The sequence below is a fragment of the Vulpes vulpes genome, chromosome 4, assembly GCF_048418805.1.
Source record: "Vulpes vulpes isolate BD-2025 chromosome 4, VulVul3, whole genome shotgun sequence".
Taxonomy (NCBI): domain Eukaryota; kingdom Metazoa; phylum Chordata; class Mammalia; order Carnivora; family Canidae; genus Vulpes; species Vulpes vulpes.
In genome coordinates this window covers 78,686,179-78,705,027 of record NC_132783.1, presented here as the reverse complement: position 1 = coordinate 78,705,027, position 18,849 = coordinate 78,686,179, and the positions used below count along the sequence as shown (strand labels likewise).

General features: G+C 39.5%; 1 protein-coding gene across 3 annotated transcripts in view; it reads left to right on the top strand.

Moving 5' to 3' along the window:
* The window catches only part of DNAJC12 (DnaJ heat shock protein family (Hsp40) member C12), a 51,152-nt gene extending 33,144 nt beyond the window's left edge, over positions 1 to 18,008 (top strand). For all 3 annotated transcript variants that reach the window (XM_072756143.1, XM_026003485.2, XM_072756142.1), the window contains exons 4-6: positions 444 to 583; positions 8,316 to 8,520; positions 17,337 to 18,008. In XM_072756143.1, the coding sequence (XP_072612244.1) occupies positions 444 to 583; positions 8,316 to 8,520; positions 17,337 to 17,431 (440 nt within the window). In that variant the 3' untranslated portion in view covers positions 17,432 to 18,008. The remainder of the gene's footprint in view (positions 1 to 443; positions 584 to 8,315; positions 8,521 to 17,336) is intronic.
* The last annotated feature ends 841 nt before the right edge of the window (positions 18,009 to 18,849 follow it).

Genomic DNA, 18,849 nt, shown 5'->3' with positions numbered 1-18,849 from the left:
CTCACTTATCCTTGTGATTCACTCTGCAAGTGAGGAAACTAAAGCTTGAAGAGGTGAACTGACCCAAGGTCACATAGTGAGTAAACAACAGACATATTTCAGTGAAATCACTTTGCCTGGGAGTTTAAGGAGTTTATTTATTTATTTTTTTTAAAATTTTTATTTATTTATTTATGATAGTCGCAGAGAGAGAGAGAGAGAGAGAGAGAGAGGCAGAGAAACAGGCTCCATGCACCGGGAGCCTGACGTGGGATTCGATCCCGGGTCTCCAGGATCGCGCCCTGGGCCAAAGGCAGGCGCTAAACCGCTGCGCCACCCAGGGATCCCCCCCTTTTTTTTTAAAAAATATTTTTATTTATTTATGATAGTCGCAGAGAGAGAGTTTAAGGAGTTTAAAATAAGTCCTTCAAGAAAGAAGTGCTCATCTTTGATTTGTTTTCCAGTGGAGACTTTTCAGAAACTGCAGAAGGCAAAGGATATTCTGACTAATACAGAGAGTCGTGCCCGCTATGACCACTGGCGGAGGAGCCAGATATCGATGCCATTTCAGCAGTGGGAAGCTTTGAGTGACTCGGTGAAAACGGTAGGTTTCTCCCTGGGATGAAGTGAATTCATGAAGCTCAGGCTGCCCATATATTCGACTCACATAGTAGCTTAAAATATTAGTAGGCAATAGGAGGGAGAAGACCAAGAAGCTGTTAGAATCTGGATACAACTCTGTTCAGAAATCCTGTGAAAGAGAATTCAATGGATCAGCACCAGAAGAGCTCATGACTATAATTGTCAATCTCTTTGGTTGTTTGATTCAATATCTTCACTTCTTGTTATCATTTATTGTTTTATACATTCTGGTAACTGCTTCTCATGTTGCTCATATAATACTGCTGAATTTTGAACCAAGGCAAATTCATCTCTTCCATCTTTTTCGTTCATATTAGCATATTCTCTTCTCAAGGCTTGTAAATTCCATAAAAAACAGAGCCTGATTAATTAAAGAAAGCTGCAAATTATTTTAAATTGATTCTTTTTTTTTAAAAGGTCTTATTTATTCATGAGAGACACACAGAGAGAGGCAGAGACATAGGCAGAGGGAGAAGCAAGCTCCATACAGGGAGCCCGATGTGGGACTTGATCCCAAGACCCCAGGATCACGATGTGAGCTGAAGGCAGACGCTCAACCAACTGAGCCACCCAGGGATCCCCAAGAAGGAAATCTAAATGTAAACCTGAAGGGCTATAATTTAAGAGATGTGAATCACCATATTTCCATTCTTCTGAGTGTGACACATTGTAACTGCAACTGAATTAGTGACCTTTGCTATGTGAATGTCTTTTGATTTATACTTTGTTGTTGTTATTGTTGTTGTTTTTGATGACCCACTGAACTTTTTTTTAAAGTTTTATTTATTTATTCATAAGAGACACAGAAAGAGAGAGGCAGAGACATAGGCAGAGGGAGAAGCAGGCTCCATGCAGGGAGTCCGATGTGGGACACGATCCCAGACCTCCAGTATCATACCCCGAGCCAAAGGCAGACACTCAACTGCTAAGCCACTCAGACATCCCGATGACCCACTGAACCTAATTTTAACCACAAATATCAAATTTGCTATGGACTTCTCAAAAACTCTTCTCCAAATTTCTCTTCTAATTTAAATGGCTGATGTCTTTCCTTAAAATGCTAATTTTTGGGGCTCCTGGGTGGCTCACTGGGTTAAGCATCAGCCTTTGGCTCAGGTCATGATCCCAGGGATCTGGGATCAAGCCCCACATGAGGCTCCCTGCTCTTTGGGGAGTCTGCTTCTCCCTCTCCCTTGGTTCTCCACCCCACTCATGTGTATGCATTCTCTTTCAAATAAATAAAGAAAATCTTTAAAAAAAATGCTAATTTTCTGTCTCCAAACATGTCATTTCTGCTTTGAATTTAGCCTAACTACAGACTGTTTGAGGTCTTACAATAATAATATTTTAGATATTACTGTCTGCACCAATTGTCTTGTCAATAAAATTGAAATAGTATGCTGGGCCAGCATTTGGTTTGAGATTTATTTTTATTAATGGTACAAAAATGATAAGCATTTTTCTGCTTTAAATCAGCAGTGATTTTTTTTTTTTTTTTAACATACACGCTTCTTTGGGCAAAATCTTGTTGTTTTTGATTTGCTTTTGTTTCTCTTTCTCCATGGACTTGAATCCTTGATGCCAAGTCTCACAGGTTTTGTAACTAAATAGACTTTCTGTAAATTTCTTCTCATTCCTTTCTCTTCTAAGCCCTACAAGTGAAAGCCTCACCTCTGTCTATAACATTGAGTTATTGTTTTTTGTGTGAGTGGATTTGCTCATCCTTTCACCTTCCCCACAGAGAAATTAATAGCAATTATGATGCTAACATTGTTCATCATCTAAAGAGATCGTTGTTTCTCCTTTTGTAGATAAACATCATTCTTACTTAGGGTGTTTGGGTGAAGTATGTTACATATGCCATCTGACTAAAATGATTACAACTAAGAATTTAGGGATGTCTGGGTGGCTTGGTGGTTGAGCATCTGTTTTCAGTTCAAAGTGTGATGCCGCAGTCCGGGGATCAAGCCCCACATTGGGCTCCCTGCATGGAGCCTGCTTCTCCCTCTCCCTCTGCCTCTGTCTCTGCTTCTCTCTCTCTGTGTCTCTCATGAATAAATAAATAAAATCTTTTTTAAAAAAAGGATTTAAATTTTAGGTGACATTTATCTAAAACACATATGCATATTTGTTTGCCCTATACCTTTGTAGATTGTTAAATCTCCTAAAATCCTACCCTTTACATCACCAACTCTGTGTTTCTGCTTTTTATTGAAGCAGTATAATCCCTCTGGAAGGAGAAGAATTGGTGAGAACAATATTAGTCTCTGTACCTTCAAGGCACTTTTGCACTTTTGCAGCATCACATATAGTTCATATCACAGGAATTTCCTTTGGGAGAATTCTTCAAATGGGCACAACTTCAGGGGTGACAGATTTCTATGATCCCAGAGTGATGAAACTGTATTTTTTCCCCACACCAAGTCTCTGTCACTTTACTAGCTATTTATTTTCCTTTTCCTTTTTAGAAGTTTCTCCTGATAGTTCTTTTTTGTTTTTAATATTTTATTTATTTATTCAGGAGAGACACACAGAGAGAGGCAGAGACACAGGCAGAGAGAGAAGTAGGCTCCATGTGAAGAGCCTGATGTGGGACGTGATCCGGGGATTCCAGGATCATGCCCTGGGCTGAAGGCAGGTGCTAAACTGCTGAGCCACCCAGGGATCCCCCTCTCTTGATAGTTCTTTTTTTTTTTTTTTTGTAGAAAGAAAGAGAGAGGCAGGCAGGCAGGCAGGCAGACAGAGGGGGAGGGGCAGAGGGAGTGAGGGGATCTTAAACAGATTCCTCACCGAGCTTAGAGCCAACGAGGGCAGGGGTGTGGATAGGGGGCTTGATCCCACCACCCTGAGATAAGACCTGAGCTGAAATCAAAAGTTGGACTCTGGGCAGCCCAGGTGGCTCAGCGGTTTAGCGCCTCCTTCAGCCAAGGGCCTGATCCTGGAGTCCCCGGATCACGTCCCACGTCGGGCTCCTCACATGGAGCCTGCTTCTCCCTCTGCCTGTGTCTGTCTGTCTGTCTGTCTGTCTCTCTCTCTCGGTCTCTCATGAATTAAAAAAAAAAAAAAGTTGGACTCTTAATGAATGAAACACCCAGGCACCCCTCTCCTGACATTTTAATTTGAAAAATATTTACTTATTTATTTATAAAGATTTTATTTATTTATTCATGAGAGACACAGAGAGAGAGGTAGAGACACAGGAAGAAGGAGAAGCAGGCTCCCCACAAGGAGCCCCATGTGGGACTCAACCCTGGATCCTGGGATCACATCCTGAGCCAAAGGCAGATGTTCAACCACTGAGCCACCCAGGCGTCCTGGAAATTTAAGTTTAGATACGTGATGTTGGTTTTAAAAAAGAGATATGGAGTGAGGTTTTCAGTTACTGTGGCCCTTGGGTCTTGGGATAATTTGAAAACAGAGATCTTTCTAGCTAAAAGGATCTTAGGGAAATTCACTGCTGTCATGCTAAATAATTTTACCCCAAAGGATCCAGGGTATGAAATGTTTTTTCTCTAATTCTGAAATATGTGGCAGAATGGCTTTAGGATGCCTGTGAGAAAATGGTTGTAGCAAAGCCACAATCAAAAGAGTGCTGGTTAGGGCGCCTGGGTGGCTTAGTGGTTGAGTGTCTGCCTTTGGCTCAGGTGGTGATCCCAGGGTCTTGGGACCAAATCCTGTATCGGGCTCCCCACAGAGAGCCTACTTCTGTCTCTGCCTCTGTCTCTGCCCTCTCTCTGTGCCTCTCATGAATAAATAAATAAATAAAATCTTAAAGTGCTGAGAAAAATTCTTATAAACTGTTATAACTGTCATGTCATATCCGTTGCTGTACATTTTATAAAGAATTAATAGAGGGGTGCTGGGTGGCTCAGTTGTTAAGCATCTGAGTTGGGCTCAGGTTGTGATCTCAGGGTCCTGGTGTCAAGCCCTAAGCCCTGAGTCCCTGTGTGGAGTCCTGAGTTGAGCCCCACATAAGGCTCTGTGCTCAGAGGAGAGTCTGCTTCTCCCTCTCCCTCTGCTCCTCCCCCTGCTCATGCACACTCTTTGTCCCTCAAATAAATAAAATCTTTTAAAAAAGAGTTAATAGAAATGCATTTTTGGTGAACTGATTGTTTGACAAATTGATTGCTTCTTATAGGACTTGTTGGGACTGCCAGTTACCCTCATATGGGTCTGTTTGTCTACTGATTGTTTCTTGGTTCCTGGGCTTGGTGAGGTGTCCTTGGGGTGAGTCCAGTTGGCTAAAAATGACTAGGGAAGCTTCCTACTATGCCTGTATGGCTGCACTTTTCCCAGTCAGATGGGAAGCACCTTCTGGGCCTGTTCAGAAGGCAGTCAGTCCTAATTGAATGTTATCCAAAAGCAGGTCAAAGATCACCCAGACAAGCAAATAATTTACTTCTATTGATCCAGAATAATAACAACTAATCAATTTTGAATAGTGTTCAACTGATCCATGGCTCACATGAGTCAATTGATTTTTTTTCTATTTGTTTATTTTTTCTATTTGTCTACTTAATATTTACTGGCATGTAGGCACAATTTTTTATTGTTAACCAAGGTCTAGAATTAAGTTATATTAAATTAATTACTTTATTTATATTAAAGATTTTATGTATTTATTTGGGGAGAGAGAGAGAGAGACAGAGCATGAGCAGGGGGAGAGAGAGAGAGAGAGGGAGAAGCAGGCTCCCCAAGAAGCAGGGAATCTGACGCGGGCCTCCATCCCAGGACCCTGGGATCATGACCTGAGCTGAAGGCAGACATTTAACCACTAAGTCACCCAGGCGCCCCAAAGTCCAGAATTTAAAAAAAAATGACTGGGACTTCCTAAGGGAAAAAACACATCAGGGAAAGCTGGTAAACAAGTTAATTGAGAAGATAGAATACTAATTTCATGGACTGTACTAATTTCATGGCATACTAATTTCATGGACTGTAGGACAGTGGCTTTTGCCCCCAGGCTTGGTGTCTATTTAGTGTTGGTTCACCCCCTACACACAATGGTACTCTGTCCGGTGCAGTTCATTATTTTGCTGTACAGACTGTCCTCTTCCTAATCTCCCTCTCAGTCTCTGTCAACTACTATCATTTGATATTTTTATTGATCTTTTTTTTTTTAAGATTTTATTTATTTATTCATGAGCGAGAGGGGCAGAGACACAGGCAGGGGGAGAAGCAGGCTCCATGCAGGGAGCCCAATGTGGGACTCGATCCTGGGATTCCAGGATCAGGCCCTGGGCTGAAGGCAGGCGCTCAACCACTGAGCCACCCAGGTGTCTCTATTGATCATTCTATTGAAATGAGTCATTCCATACTAGTTTGCTTGATGTTGAGTGTTGTTAAATTAGTATCTTAGGGAAACTGAGAAATACAATCTGTGAACACAGAAATAAGACCTAATTGTGTCCCTGTAAATCAGGTTGCTTAGCATTGCTCTTATATTAGTCCTTTGATTGAAGTACAAAGCATGAGAGGTGCCTGTATATGAGGTTAGATGCAGTTTGGATTTTTCCCTTGTGTATTTCTTTCATTGGGATCAGCAGATACAGAGGTCTGATGATAAAATATTTTATTCTTATAAAGTGGATGGATGAGTAAAACTATTATCTCACAATTGCTTGATGGCTATCAAAGCATTTACTGTAGGTAAGTCATTAATCCTCAACACCATCTAAGGAAAATAGCAGGCACTTTTATTTCAAGACAAAAGTACCAGAGCACAAAGTAAATACACGGTACAAGACCTGTACCTAACTGACCTGTAATGTTTACAGACCACATTTTCAGCTCTCTGGGCCCTGAATTCTTGAGTTTCTTACTTTCTATTTTTCCAATATCCTTTCCCTCTACAGAGAAAGCCACTGGCCAGCCTCTTTTATTCTGTGCACATGCAGGAAAAGGAAGAAACCAAACTAACCAACAACAGAACCAAACCAATCAGACCAAAAGCAGATTATTTTTTGCATCAGCTGAGGCCACTGCCCTTTTCAAAAATTAACATTTTTTAATTTTTTTTATTTATTTATGATAGTCACAGAGAGAGAGAGAGAGAGAGGCAGAGACACAGGCAGAGGGAGAAGCAGGCTCCATGCACCGGGAGCCCGACGTGGGACTCGATCCCGGGTCTCCAGGATCGCGCCCCGGGCCAAAGGCAGGCGCCAAACCGCTGCGCCACCCAGGGATCCCCCAAAATTAACATTTTTAAAAAAAGATTTTATTTACTTATTTGAGAGAGAATGAGTGAGTGAGGAACCTTGAGCTGGGGGAGGGGCAGAGGGAGAGGGAGAAGCAGAGTCCCTGGGGAGCAGGGAGTCTGACATGGGGCTCCGTCCCAGGACCCTGAGATCATAACCTGAGCTGAAGGCAGATGTTTAACCGACTGAGCCACCCAGGCACCCCTAAAATTAACATTAAAAAAAGATTTCATGTTTATTTTTAAAAAGATTTATTTATTTTAAAGAGTGAGGTGGAGATAGGGGCAGAGGTAGAGGGACAATCCCAAGCAGACTCCCTGCCGAGTGGAGCCCCATGCAGGTCTCGATCCTTTTTTTTTTTTTTAAAGATTTTATTTATTTATTCATGAGAGACACAGAGAAAGAGAGACACAGACACAGGCAGAAGGAGAAGCAGACTCCATGCAGGGAGCCCAATGCGGGACTTGATCCCAGGACTCCAGGATCACGCCCTAAGCCCAAGTCAGGTGCTAAACCGCTGAGCCACCCAGGGATCCCCCAGGTCTCGATTCTATGACCCTGAGATCATGACTTGAGTCAAAACCAAGATTCAGACAACCAACCTACTGAGCCACCCAGATGCCCCCTAAAGATTTTATTTTTTCAGGATTCTCCTTACTTAGCCTGGGGCTTGATCTCACAATCCCAAGATTAAGAGTTGCATGCTCTACCATCTGAGCCAGCCAGGCGTACCATCTCTTTCTGTATCACTTTCTTTCTTTCTGTATCACTTTCTTTCTTTCTTTCTTTCTTTCTTTCTTTCTTTCTTTCTTTCTTTCTTTTTTCTTCTTTTTCTTTCCTTTTCTTTTTTCTTTTCTTTTCTTTTCTTTTCTTTTCTTTTCTTCTTTCTTTCTTTTTTCTTTCCTTTCTTTTAGAGAGAGAGAGAGAGAGAGAGAGCCAGCACAAGCAGGGGGAGGGGCAGAGGGAGAGAGAGAGTGAATCCATAAGCAGACTTGACTCCCTGGCTGAGCATGGAGCCTGACCCCGAGATCCTATCCAAGGACCCCGAGATCACGACCTCAACTGAAATCAAGAATCAGCCACTTAACCGACTGGGATACCCGGGCACCACCTCTTTTCTTTCTTTCTTTCTTTCTTTCTTTCTTTCTTTCTTTCTTTCTTTCTTTTTTTCTTCCTTTTCTTTCTTTTTTCTTTCTTTCCTTCCCAGCCAACAGAAGGGCCTTCTTTTTCTTTTTCTTTTTCTTTTTCTTTTCCTTTTCCTTTTCCTTTTCCTTTTTCTTTCTTGGCCCAACCCAGGGCTCAAACCCACCACCCTGAGAGCGAGACTCACCTGCTCCACTGACTGAGCCAGCCAGGCACCCCAAAATTAACATTTTTATTTTGAAATAAAACCTACAGAAAAATTCATAATACTATGTCAGATTTTACCACATATCGAACTTTAAATATGGAATACTATATAATGTTTATATTATGTGTCTGCTTTAATTAATGTAGTCAATGCACTGGGCTGTCAGAGGTAAAAAAGACCTGATGCTGGAAGAATCTGACCAGAGTCTTAACAAAACGATTGAAAATGAGGAATGGAACAAGCAAAGAGAAATCAAGAAAGAGGAGCTGGGTTCAACCACAGAGAAAATGGAGCAAGAAGAATCCAAGTCCTTGGAGAAGTCATTCTCCCCACAAAATCCTGATTCTCCAAGTAAGTCAAGTCATGTAGCTTTGCAGACAAAGAATTTCTAAAATTAAAGGGCTTGGTTTATACTGTACTTATTCTCAACCTTTTCCAACTAAACAATAGTGCCAAATTTAAAGATTGCTTACTTAGCACTGACACAGAAACTGGAAGACACATTCCTCAATACATTCCTTGCAAGGGAAAATTTGGGGCATTTTTGTTATTCTGAAATAACACTGCCATTTATTAGGTGTTTCCTATGTATAGGAATGTTCTTTGTGTACGTTACATGACATGTATTATCTTGTTTAATATTCATTTTATATATGTTAATTTATTTAATCCTCACTACAAGCTTGTGAGGTTGGTACCAATATTATTCTTATTTTACAAATGAGAAAACTGACATCTGGAGAGGTTGAGTAATTTTCTCAAAGCTGTACAAGTTGTATACAGCCAGGGGGGGACCTGAAGGAAGGTATTTTGGCTTCAGAGTCTTTTTGTAAGGCATTGCACCAACTGGAGAAGGTACCTTATCTGCAAGTAGCTCTGTAGACATTCTGAGTGATATACAGATCCACTGAAGCAGAGCATTATAGAGGTTAAGCATCCAAGCTACACCACCTGGGTTCACATACTAGCTCTACTACTTATGATCTGTATTACTTGGTACAAGTTAATTAACTTCTCTGATTTCAGTTTCCTCATCTATAAAATCAAGATCATAATGGTACCTTCTCATAGAGTTATCATGAGGAGTAGTTGAGATCTGTGCAAAATGCGTAGCACAGTGATTAACCTACCAAGCAGGTCTTGGGTTAATGTCAGCCATGATTATCATTTCTTTGTGTCTCTAGCCATCCCACTATGTTGATCTCGTCTAGATGTGTTATATTCACACCCTGTCGCTGTCCTGCAGATTCTTGCTTGATTCTCAGGGTTGTGATTCCACACCTCTTTAGAATTTAGCCTTTAAACCAAAGGCTCCTGAAAGTCCTTGAATCCTTGAATCTTTACTGAAAAAAGAAAAAGAAGACAGTTAATTTATGGTGAATTACTGTCTTTCTAGAAATAGTCACTTGAAATCTCTCTTTGGGGAGAACTTCTATATGCTCATTACTTGCTAGGATAAAGATTCTTAGGGTGTGGTTCAGGTGTCTCTGCCGGTTACTCAAGATTTCCTTTTGTGGAGTCTGCAGATGGTTGGTTGCATCAGCCTTATAACTGGGAATGGTTATAATGTAACAAACTGATCAAAGCAGAAGCCCGAATTTCAGAAAAAAAACAGTTTTAAGCAAATACACGAGTACAAACATCTACGCACAGGCACACATAGGCAAACATAAAAATGTTTTTCTATTCAGCCTGGAATGTTCAGATCTGTGCTTCCTGAACCCCTGGGGCCTCCCTCTGACTCTGGTTCAGATTCAGACCTAGACTGAGTTTACCCAAACTGGAGGGGTAGGGGCAGCTGATTATGTCAGAGATTCAGGCATGAGGCTGGGAGCCCCACTGGAATCCCTCCCAGCAGACTCCATGAAATTTTCTCTTCCTTTAAAAAATTAATTATTTATATATTTAAAACACCCCAAAGTAATAGGAGCTTGTTATCAGAAAATTCAAAGACTCATATATAGACAGTGACTTAGTGTCTACCCCAGCCTCCCATAGTTCTTTGCTTCTGTTTCCTGAAGTAACCAATGCAGATGCCCAAGTGCATCTCCTTCCACATTTTTCTCTATGCTAAAACAAGCATATACAAATATACGTTCACTTATGAGGGCTTCAAAATAAAGAATGGCATTATACTGTGCTCATTTTTCTATGTTATTCTGGAACCAGATCTCTGCTTTTCCACTGATGAGTTGTGTGACCCTAGGCAAGTGAATTAACCTCTCTGTATCTGTGTTTTCTTATTATATGGCCGAAACATTAGTGTCTACCTCCTAAGGGTTTTTCTGAGTAGTAAATAAAATATGTAAGATATTTAGACCAGGTACATGGTAGGTGCCTTTTTTTTTTTTTTTTTGGTATTGGCATTTATTATTATGGGGCTTCTCCTTAGACTCTTACATTTAGAATTAACTCATTCTTTTAAATAGCAGATAAGTATTCCAGAGGATAAATCTATTATAATTTACTCAGAATAAATTTTGGTATCAGTTTTTTTTTACTCCTATTTTATTATTATAAATTCCAGTGTAGTTAACATACAGTGTTGTGTTAATTTCAGGTGTGCAATACAGTGTGATGTCAGTTGTTTATTTTTTAAAATATTTTATTTATTTATTCATGAGAGAGGCAGAGAGAGAGGCAGAGACAGAAGCAAGCTCCCTGTGGGGAGCCAGATGCGGGACCCATCCCAGGACCCTGAGATCACGACCTGAGCCAAAGGCAGTTGCTCAACAACTGAGCCACCAGGTGCCCCTGTGATGTCAGTTTGGATGCCCTCATATGGTGGGTGTATTCTCTTACTGTGACCAAGGAATGAGGTGGGGGAGTGGTTTTTTTTTTTAATTTTTATTTATTTATGATAGTCACACACACAGAGAGAGAGAGAGGCAGAGACATAAGCAGAGGGAGAAGCAGGCTCCATGCACCGGGAGCCCGACGTGGGATTCGATCCCGGGTCTCCAGGATCGCGCCCTGGGCCAAAGGCAGGCGCCAAACCACTGCGCCACCCAGGGATCCCTTTTAATTTAATTTAATTTTAATTTAATTTTTTTTAAGAGGTGGGGGAGTGTTACGGGAAGATCATTGTTCTGAGAAGCTGTTGTTGGAGAAGAATTATGAGATTTTACGAAAAGCTGCATTTACCAGTATTTTCTTAATGCCACTTAAGAGATTATTGGGTGTAATGAGTAGCACCTTACATTTGGAGTTTATATACCAAACTGCAGTTGTGTGATTGTTTGTCACTTTATTTTACTGTAAATTTCTGTGACATCAACATTTAAGAAATATTATTCATGTCAGCTTTACCGAGTCCAGAGTGGCTTCTCACATACCTTTACAGCATATTTTAATAATTTCCTCAAGCAGTGGTTGATATTTACTTTGGAGTTTGCCTTTTTTTTTTTTTTTAAGATTTATTTATTTATTTATGAGAGACAGAGAGAGAGAGAGACAGAGACACAGGCAGAGGGAGAAGCAGGCTCCATACAGGAAGCCTGATGTGGGCCTCGATCTCTGGTCTCCAGGATCACACCCTGGATTGAAGGCAGCACTAAACTGCTGAGCCACCGGGCTCCCTGGAGTTTGCCTTTTGATGCCTCTTCTGTGATGAACATCTATCAAATATTCCACATCCTCTTCTGACTCTTCACTACAACCAGTAAAATATGGAGCACAGTTTCTGAAAACTGATGTTTGAAACAGTCTCACTTTTCCTTTCTTCCTATTCAAATATGCAATAAATATAACTTCTGATAAATGCAATTCTAGAATAAAATAGTTTGTATAACATTCTGGAATTAAAAAAAAGAAGATCATATGTTGCAGATGTGTGCTGCTATAGGTTCTGGACATCTACCTTCCCTTTGTCAACTCTCTAGTTTCTACCAGAGGGCTTTCTCTGGCAATTGAGCCGGTTTATTCCCTGGCTTTAGTGCTAGGGAATAAACACCCTTTGGATGTAGCCATCAGCTATTGATGAATGCCAGTGGGAGGCTCCTTTACTTCTCCAACTGGACAGCTCTGAGGGGTTTTTATGTTGTCTTCCAAGGGTCTTTAGTGCAATCAAACCCCAGTTGCCCAGGGTAGCAACTTGCATGATAATGTACTTTTTATAAACTTGATTCCTTTCCCTACTTTTTTACCAGGGCCTCCGTGAATCATCTTTTAAATTTGCCACTTACTGAGCCTATCTGGCTCAGTCAATAGAGCATCCAGCTCTTAATCTTGGGGTCATGAGTTCAAGCCCTATATTGGATGTGGAGCCTACTAAAAAACGAACTAGCCACTTACATTTGAATTCTTGTTTGGGGGTCTGTTTCTATTGGAACCTAAACTAGAAAATACCATTTTTCAAACTATGAAATAACAAATATATTTACAGTAGAAATGTGAGAAATGTGGTCAAATAAAAGGTAGAAAATACAACTTGTAATCTTAGCACCTAGAGACATATCTATTATTGATCTTTTGCTATATTTTTATATTTGTCAGTATATCTAAAACTAAGCGGATCATACTGTACATATTGTGTGTGTTTGTGTGTGTGTGTATTTCAATTACAGTTGTCAGAAATTTCCTTTTTCTTTTTCCCAAAAGGGAAATTCTAAAATTTGTTTTCTCTGATAATTCTAAAGATAGTACAAATAGATCGTCTTTTCTTTTTTTTTTAAAGATTTTATTTATTTATCCATGAGAGACACACAGAGAGAGAGAGAGAGAGGGAGACAGAGGCAGAGACACAGGCAGAGGGAGAAGCAGGCTCTATGCAGGGGGCCTGATGTGGGACTTGATCCCAGGGCTCCAGGATCAGGCCCTGGACTGAAGGCAGCACTAAACTGCTGAGCCACCCAGGCTACCCAACAGATCATCGTCTTAAGACAATCATTGACAACTGTTCTGTGTGTATTTTTCTGACTAGATATTTAGATAATATTTTAAAATATCAATGGAAGCATATTTTGTATATTATTCTGTAATATACAATAGTATTAACATAAAAAAAGACACAAGGGAGGCACCTGGGTAGCTCAGTTAGTTGAGCATCTGACTTCAGCTCAGGTCATGATCTCAGGGTCCTGTGATAGAGCCTGCATCCTCGGGCTCTGCACTCAGCAGGAAGTCTGCTTCTCCCTCTGCCTCTCCCCCTGTTCATGCTCTCTCTCTCTCAAATAAATAAAATCTTAAAAAAAAGACACAAGGAATTCATTGCAGAGTAATAAGAAAATACAGATTTTTAAAAAGTATCAGAAATGAAAAACATCTATTCCAACTATTTAGGGATAATTCCTTGTAGACTTTCCAAAAATTTTATGTAAATATCTATGCAATAATGAATTTAGGAATGAGATCATACTGTGTAAACTGTTTTGTAACTATCTGTCAGCAATATGTTATAAGAATTTTTCTATTTTTCCATAAATATTAAAAAATTGTTAATGACTATATCAAAGACTTTTAACCAACTTTCTATTGCTGGAGATTTTTTAAAAATATTATTTATTTATTCATGAGAGACACACAGAGAGAGGCAGAGACATAGGCAGAGGGAGAAGCAGGCTCCATGCAGGGATCCCAACGTGAGACTTGATCCCAGGACTCCAGGATCACACCCTGGGCTGAAGGCAGGCATTAAACCGCTGAGCCACCTGGGCTGCCCTATTGCTGGAGATTTAGATTGTTTCTTGATTTTAAAAAACATTTATAAATGATGTCATGATAAATATTCTTATAGTTAAACCCTTGAGCACATCAGTGGTTATTTCCTTAGGATAAATTTCTAGAAGTAGAATTATTGGGTTAAAGGTTTAAACTTTTTTTTTTTAATTAATTTATTTATTTATGATAGTCACACAGAGAGAAAGAGAGAGGCAGAGACACAGGCAGAGGGAGAAGCAGGCTCCATGCACCGGGAGCCCGACGTGGGACTCAATCCCGGGTCCCCAGGATCGTGCCCTGGGCCAAAGACAGGCGCTAAACCGCTGCGCCACTCAGGGATCCCCAGGTTTAAACTTTTTAATGAGTTTGATAAATTTTGCCAAATTGCCAGCAAGAAAACTTTTGTCAGTTTACCTTCCCTCTAGTAGAGAAGGAAAATGACCTTTTCTCTAGTTTTTAACAAAGTTGTTTAGAATTAAAGAAACCTTACTATTGTGGAATAAATTATTTGTATTTCTAGAGATCTTTTACTGTTAACCTTTTCGTTACGACAGCTGTTTGAAAGTTGTTTCCAATTTCCTTTCAAGTGAAGTGTCCAAATTCCCACGATTAGAGGCATCTATAAATATCCTTTTATTATTAAGCATTTAAGCACATGAGGTTCTTTCATCCAAATATAAATTAATTCTTGTTGATAGGAGGGAAACTCTATAAATAGTTTAGGAGAGAAAATACAGTGGCTCTTAAACATCTGAAAAGATGTTTAATCTCAATGTAATTAGCAAAATGTAATTAGCAATTCTCTTAATGTATGTTCCTATGAATCAGTGAGACATTAGATCAACCATTCAGTAAAAAAAATGAACAGGGGAAATGAACAGATAGTTCACAGAAGAGAAAATACACAAATAGCCTTGAAACATATGAAAAGATACTTAAACTCACTCATACTAAGAGAAAGGCAAATTAAAACCACACTGTTTCATGTTCATTAGCCTGGCAAAGGTTACTAAGTTTGTTAACATGGTGTTAATGAGGGTGAAGGAAAACAACTGCTGCTGGGTCAAGCTTTATGGAGAACTGTTTGGCAATGTCTATTAAAACTACAAATGCACAATGATTTTTTAAAAATATTTTATCCATTTATTTGAGAGAGATCACGAGAGAAAGAGCACAAGCGGTGCTGGGGAAGGGGGCAGAGGGAGAGAGAGAAGCAGGCTCCTCACTGAGCAGGGAGCAGGATGTGAGGCTCCATCTCAGGACCTGAGCCAAAGACAGATGCTCAACCGACGGAGCCACCCAGGTGCCCCTGCACAAAGACTTTGATGCTACTTCCACAAATTTTATCCTACAGACCACCTATGTACCAAATGACATGTGTGCCATGTTATTCACTGCGGAATAACAAATAAATGCCCCTCAGTAGGGTTGAGTTTTTGTGTATCATACAACAGAATACTCTGCTGTAAGAGAGCATGAGAAAGCTCTTCATATACCGATAAAGACCAAACATCAAGCTATATTAGAAACAAAAAGTGAAAAAACAGAATAGTGGACCATATGTTAGGATTTAGGTTAAAGAAGGGATGAGAAGGTGGTGTTGGAGAATGTATGCATGTATTTGTATATACCTGTACTATCTCTGGAAAGATAGGCAGGCAACTGGTAGCAAATTTGTCTTTTGGAAACATCAGAAGAGTGGAAGGGTGGAAGACTTTTGGAGTATGTATTCTTTGTGCCTTTTGAATTGTAGCCATGTAAATATACTTCCTACTCAAAAAATAAATAAAATTTTACTTTATTTATTTTTTTAAAAAAGATTTTATTTATTTATTTGACACAGAGAGAGAGCACACCAGCAGGGGGAGCAGAGGGAGAGGGAGAAGAGATGTAGGACTCCATCTCAGGACCCTGGGATCATGACCTGAGCTGAAGGCAGATGCTTAACTGACTGAGCCACCCAGGCCCCCCCAACCCCCGAAAAATTAAAAATAAATAAAAATCAAAATAGATAAATCGAAAGGAAAAAGAAATCTGAGATCTATTCCTCATTTTAGTTACATTTTGTGATCACTAAGAAGTCCCTTCCTTTTTCTTTTTTTATTGAGGTTTGATTTGCCAACAAATAGTATGACACCCAGTGCTCATCCTGTCAAGTGCCCCCCTCAGTGCCCGTCACCCAGTCACCCCATCCCCCGCCCACCTCCCCTTCCACTACCCCTTGTTTGTTTCCCAGAGTTAGGAGTCCCTCATGTTTTGTCACCCTCTCTAATTTTTCCCACTCATTTTCCCTCCTTTCCCGTATAATCCCTTTCACTATTTCTTATATTCCCTGTATGAGTGAAACCATACAATGATTGTCCTTCTCCAATTGACTTACTTCATTCAGCATAATACCCTCTAGTTCCATCCACGTCGAAGCAAATGTTGGGTATTTGTTGTTTCTAATGTCTGAGTAATATTTTATTGTATATATACACCACATCTTCTTTATCCACTCATCTGTCAATGGACATTGAGGCTCCTTTCAGTTTCGTTATTGTGGACATTGCTGCTGTAAACATTGGGGCGCAGGTGTCCCGGTGTTTCACTGCATCTGTATCTTTGGGGTAAATACCCAGTAGTGCAATTGCTGGGTTGTAGGGTAGCTCTATTTTTAACTCTTTGAGGAACCTCCACATAGTTTTCCAGAGTGGCTGTACCAGTTCACATTCCCACCAACAGTGCCCTTCCTTTTTTTTTAGTGGGGCGTCTCCATGTGTAATATATAAATAAATGAATATTTAATATCAGATACTCACAAGGGTTTTATAGAAAAAAAAAGCCAAAAAAAAAAAAGTAGGGTAAGGGGACAGGGTGGGATAGAGGTGGAGATTGGGTACTACTTGAATCAAGTTGTCCAAATCAACTTGGATCAACGTAGAAATCTAGAATCTCAAGCTCCACCCCAGACGTCCAGAATCAGACTCTCCAGTATAACAAGATCTCCAGATAATGACTATGCATATGGAAGTTTGAGATTCCCTGGTCTAGCTAATTCCTACTCATGGTCACTTTGAATGTGATTTCCTTCCAGAAGTTTTTACCTTTATTCTTTCTAGTCCACACTGAATGCCTTTCTCTGGTCTTCCATTCTCCTGTTTCCCCCCATTTTTTTTCTACATTAATAGTTTGGTGGATTCTTCTGTTACCCCTGTCAGGAGATATGCACTGCTGTCTCACAGTACACAGCACAGAGCCTGGCAATACGTAATAGGTGCTAGATAAGTGTTTCTTTACAAATGACTGAATGAGTGCACCAAATAAAAGTATGTGTGTGCAGGAAGAAGAATTTAAAAATCTGCTTATGATAATCAGTTTATATAAGATACTAATAATCCATATTAAAGACTTACCCTTACATTTTATTTATTTTAGTGAAATCTTATCAGCAAGCTATTTTGACAGACACTGTGACTTTTCTTTTCCTACCTCTCTGATTTTAAAATCTTCTCTTCTGTGCTTTAAAGGTTTTTCAAATGTGAACTCTTGGCACCTTCGTTTCCGCTGGTCTGGGGATGCTCCCTCAGAACTCCTGAGGAAGTTCAGAAACTATGAAATATGAAAAGTGCCTGCTCAATAGGAGAGAGAGAGAGAAAGCAAGACCATCTTCTGTGCTGCCAGCAAGTCTTTAAGTCTTAACAATGTTATATTTCTCTGTCATGTTTGTGAATCAGTACCGATTGATTCCTCCATCCTTGAACCCATTCTATCACAATGTGTTTTATGAATGAGAAAAATTTCAGACTAGTTTCTTTCAATATTTGAATGAATTAAGGCTCTTAGATCCAAAGTAGCTTGTATGGTATGTATTTTCCTATTAGTGTTATTTATAGAATTCCATTTAAAAAAACTCTCTCTGTATTTAAATAATACTTAAATATACTGTAATCTCTCAGTGCTGTATGTACAAGAAATATTTTCTGACTTTTGACTTAAAATGAAATGTGAGGGGCACCTGTGTGGATCTGTCAGTTAAGCATCTGCCTTCAGCTTAGGTCATGATCGCAGGGTCCTGGGATTGAGCTCTGCATTGGGTTCCCTGCTCAGCAGAGAGCCTGCTTCTCCCTCTTCCTCTGCTCCTCCCTCTGCTTGTGCTCTCTGTCAAATAAATAAATAAAATCTTAAAAAAAAAAAAGAAATGTGAAATTACTTGTCTGATGAACTTGTCTAAAGAACCAGTCATTCTTTACAAATGACTGAATGAGTGCACCAAATAAAAGTATGTGTGTGCAGGAAGAAGAATTTAAAAATCTGCTTATGATAATCAGTTTATATAAGATACTAATAATCCATATTAAAGACTTACCCTTACATTTTATTTATTTTAGTGAAATCTTATCAGCAAGCTATTTTGACAGACACTGTGACTTTTCTTTTCCTGCTGTAAATTTTCCCAAATTTCATGATGAACTTAAAAATTAACTGCATTTGAAAATAATTTCATTGGATATTTCTATTTTAATTTTAATAATCATAAATTGAAAAGGTTATAATTTATTTGAGAAAATATGTTTTTATAAGATTTCTTTTGTTATATATAGCAAGTGATATGTTTATAAACTATGTTCTCACAGTGAGAACATACCTGCTAGGTTGAAGTTATTGATGGTTGTGTGTAGTCTGTGGTTATTTTTTAGTTTGCAAACAAGTGAATGAAAAATTAAGAAGAAAAACAATTTTATTTTATTCATTCATTTTTAAAGATATTATTTATTTGAGAGAGGGAGCGAGAGCTTACAAGCAAGGGGGAGAGGCTACAGGAGAATGAGAAGCAGAAGCATGCTCCCTGAGGCAGGACTTGATCATGACCTGAACCAAAGGCAGACGTTCAACTGACTGAGCCACCCAGGTACCCCAAAGAAAAATAATATTAGAGCAGGGGTTTCTTAGTCAGTGACAGAGTTTTCACTGGTGTATATAGGAAAATGAGAAAAAAAAAAGAATATGGGAACTTTTTTTTAAAGCTACATTATTGGGCAG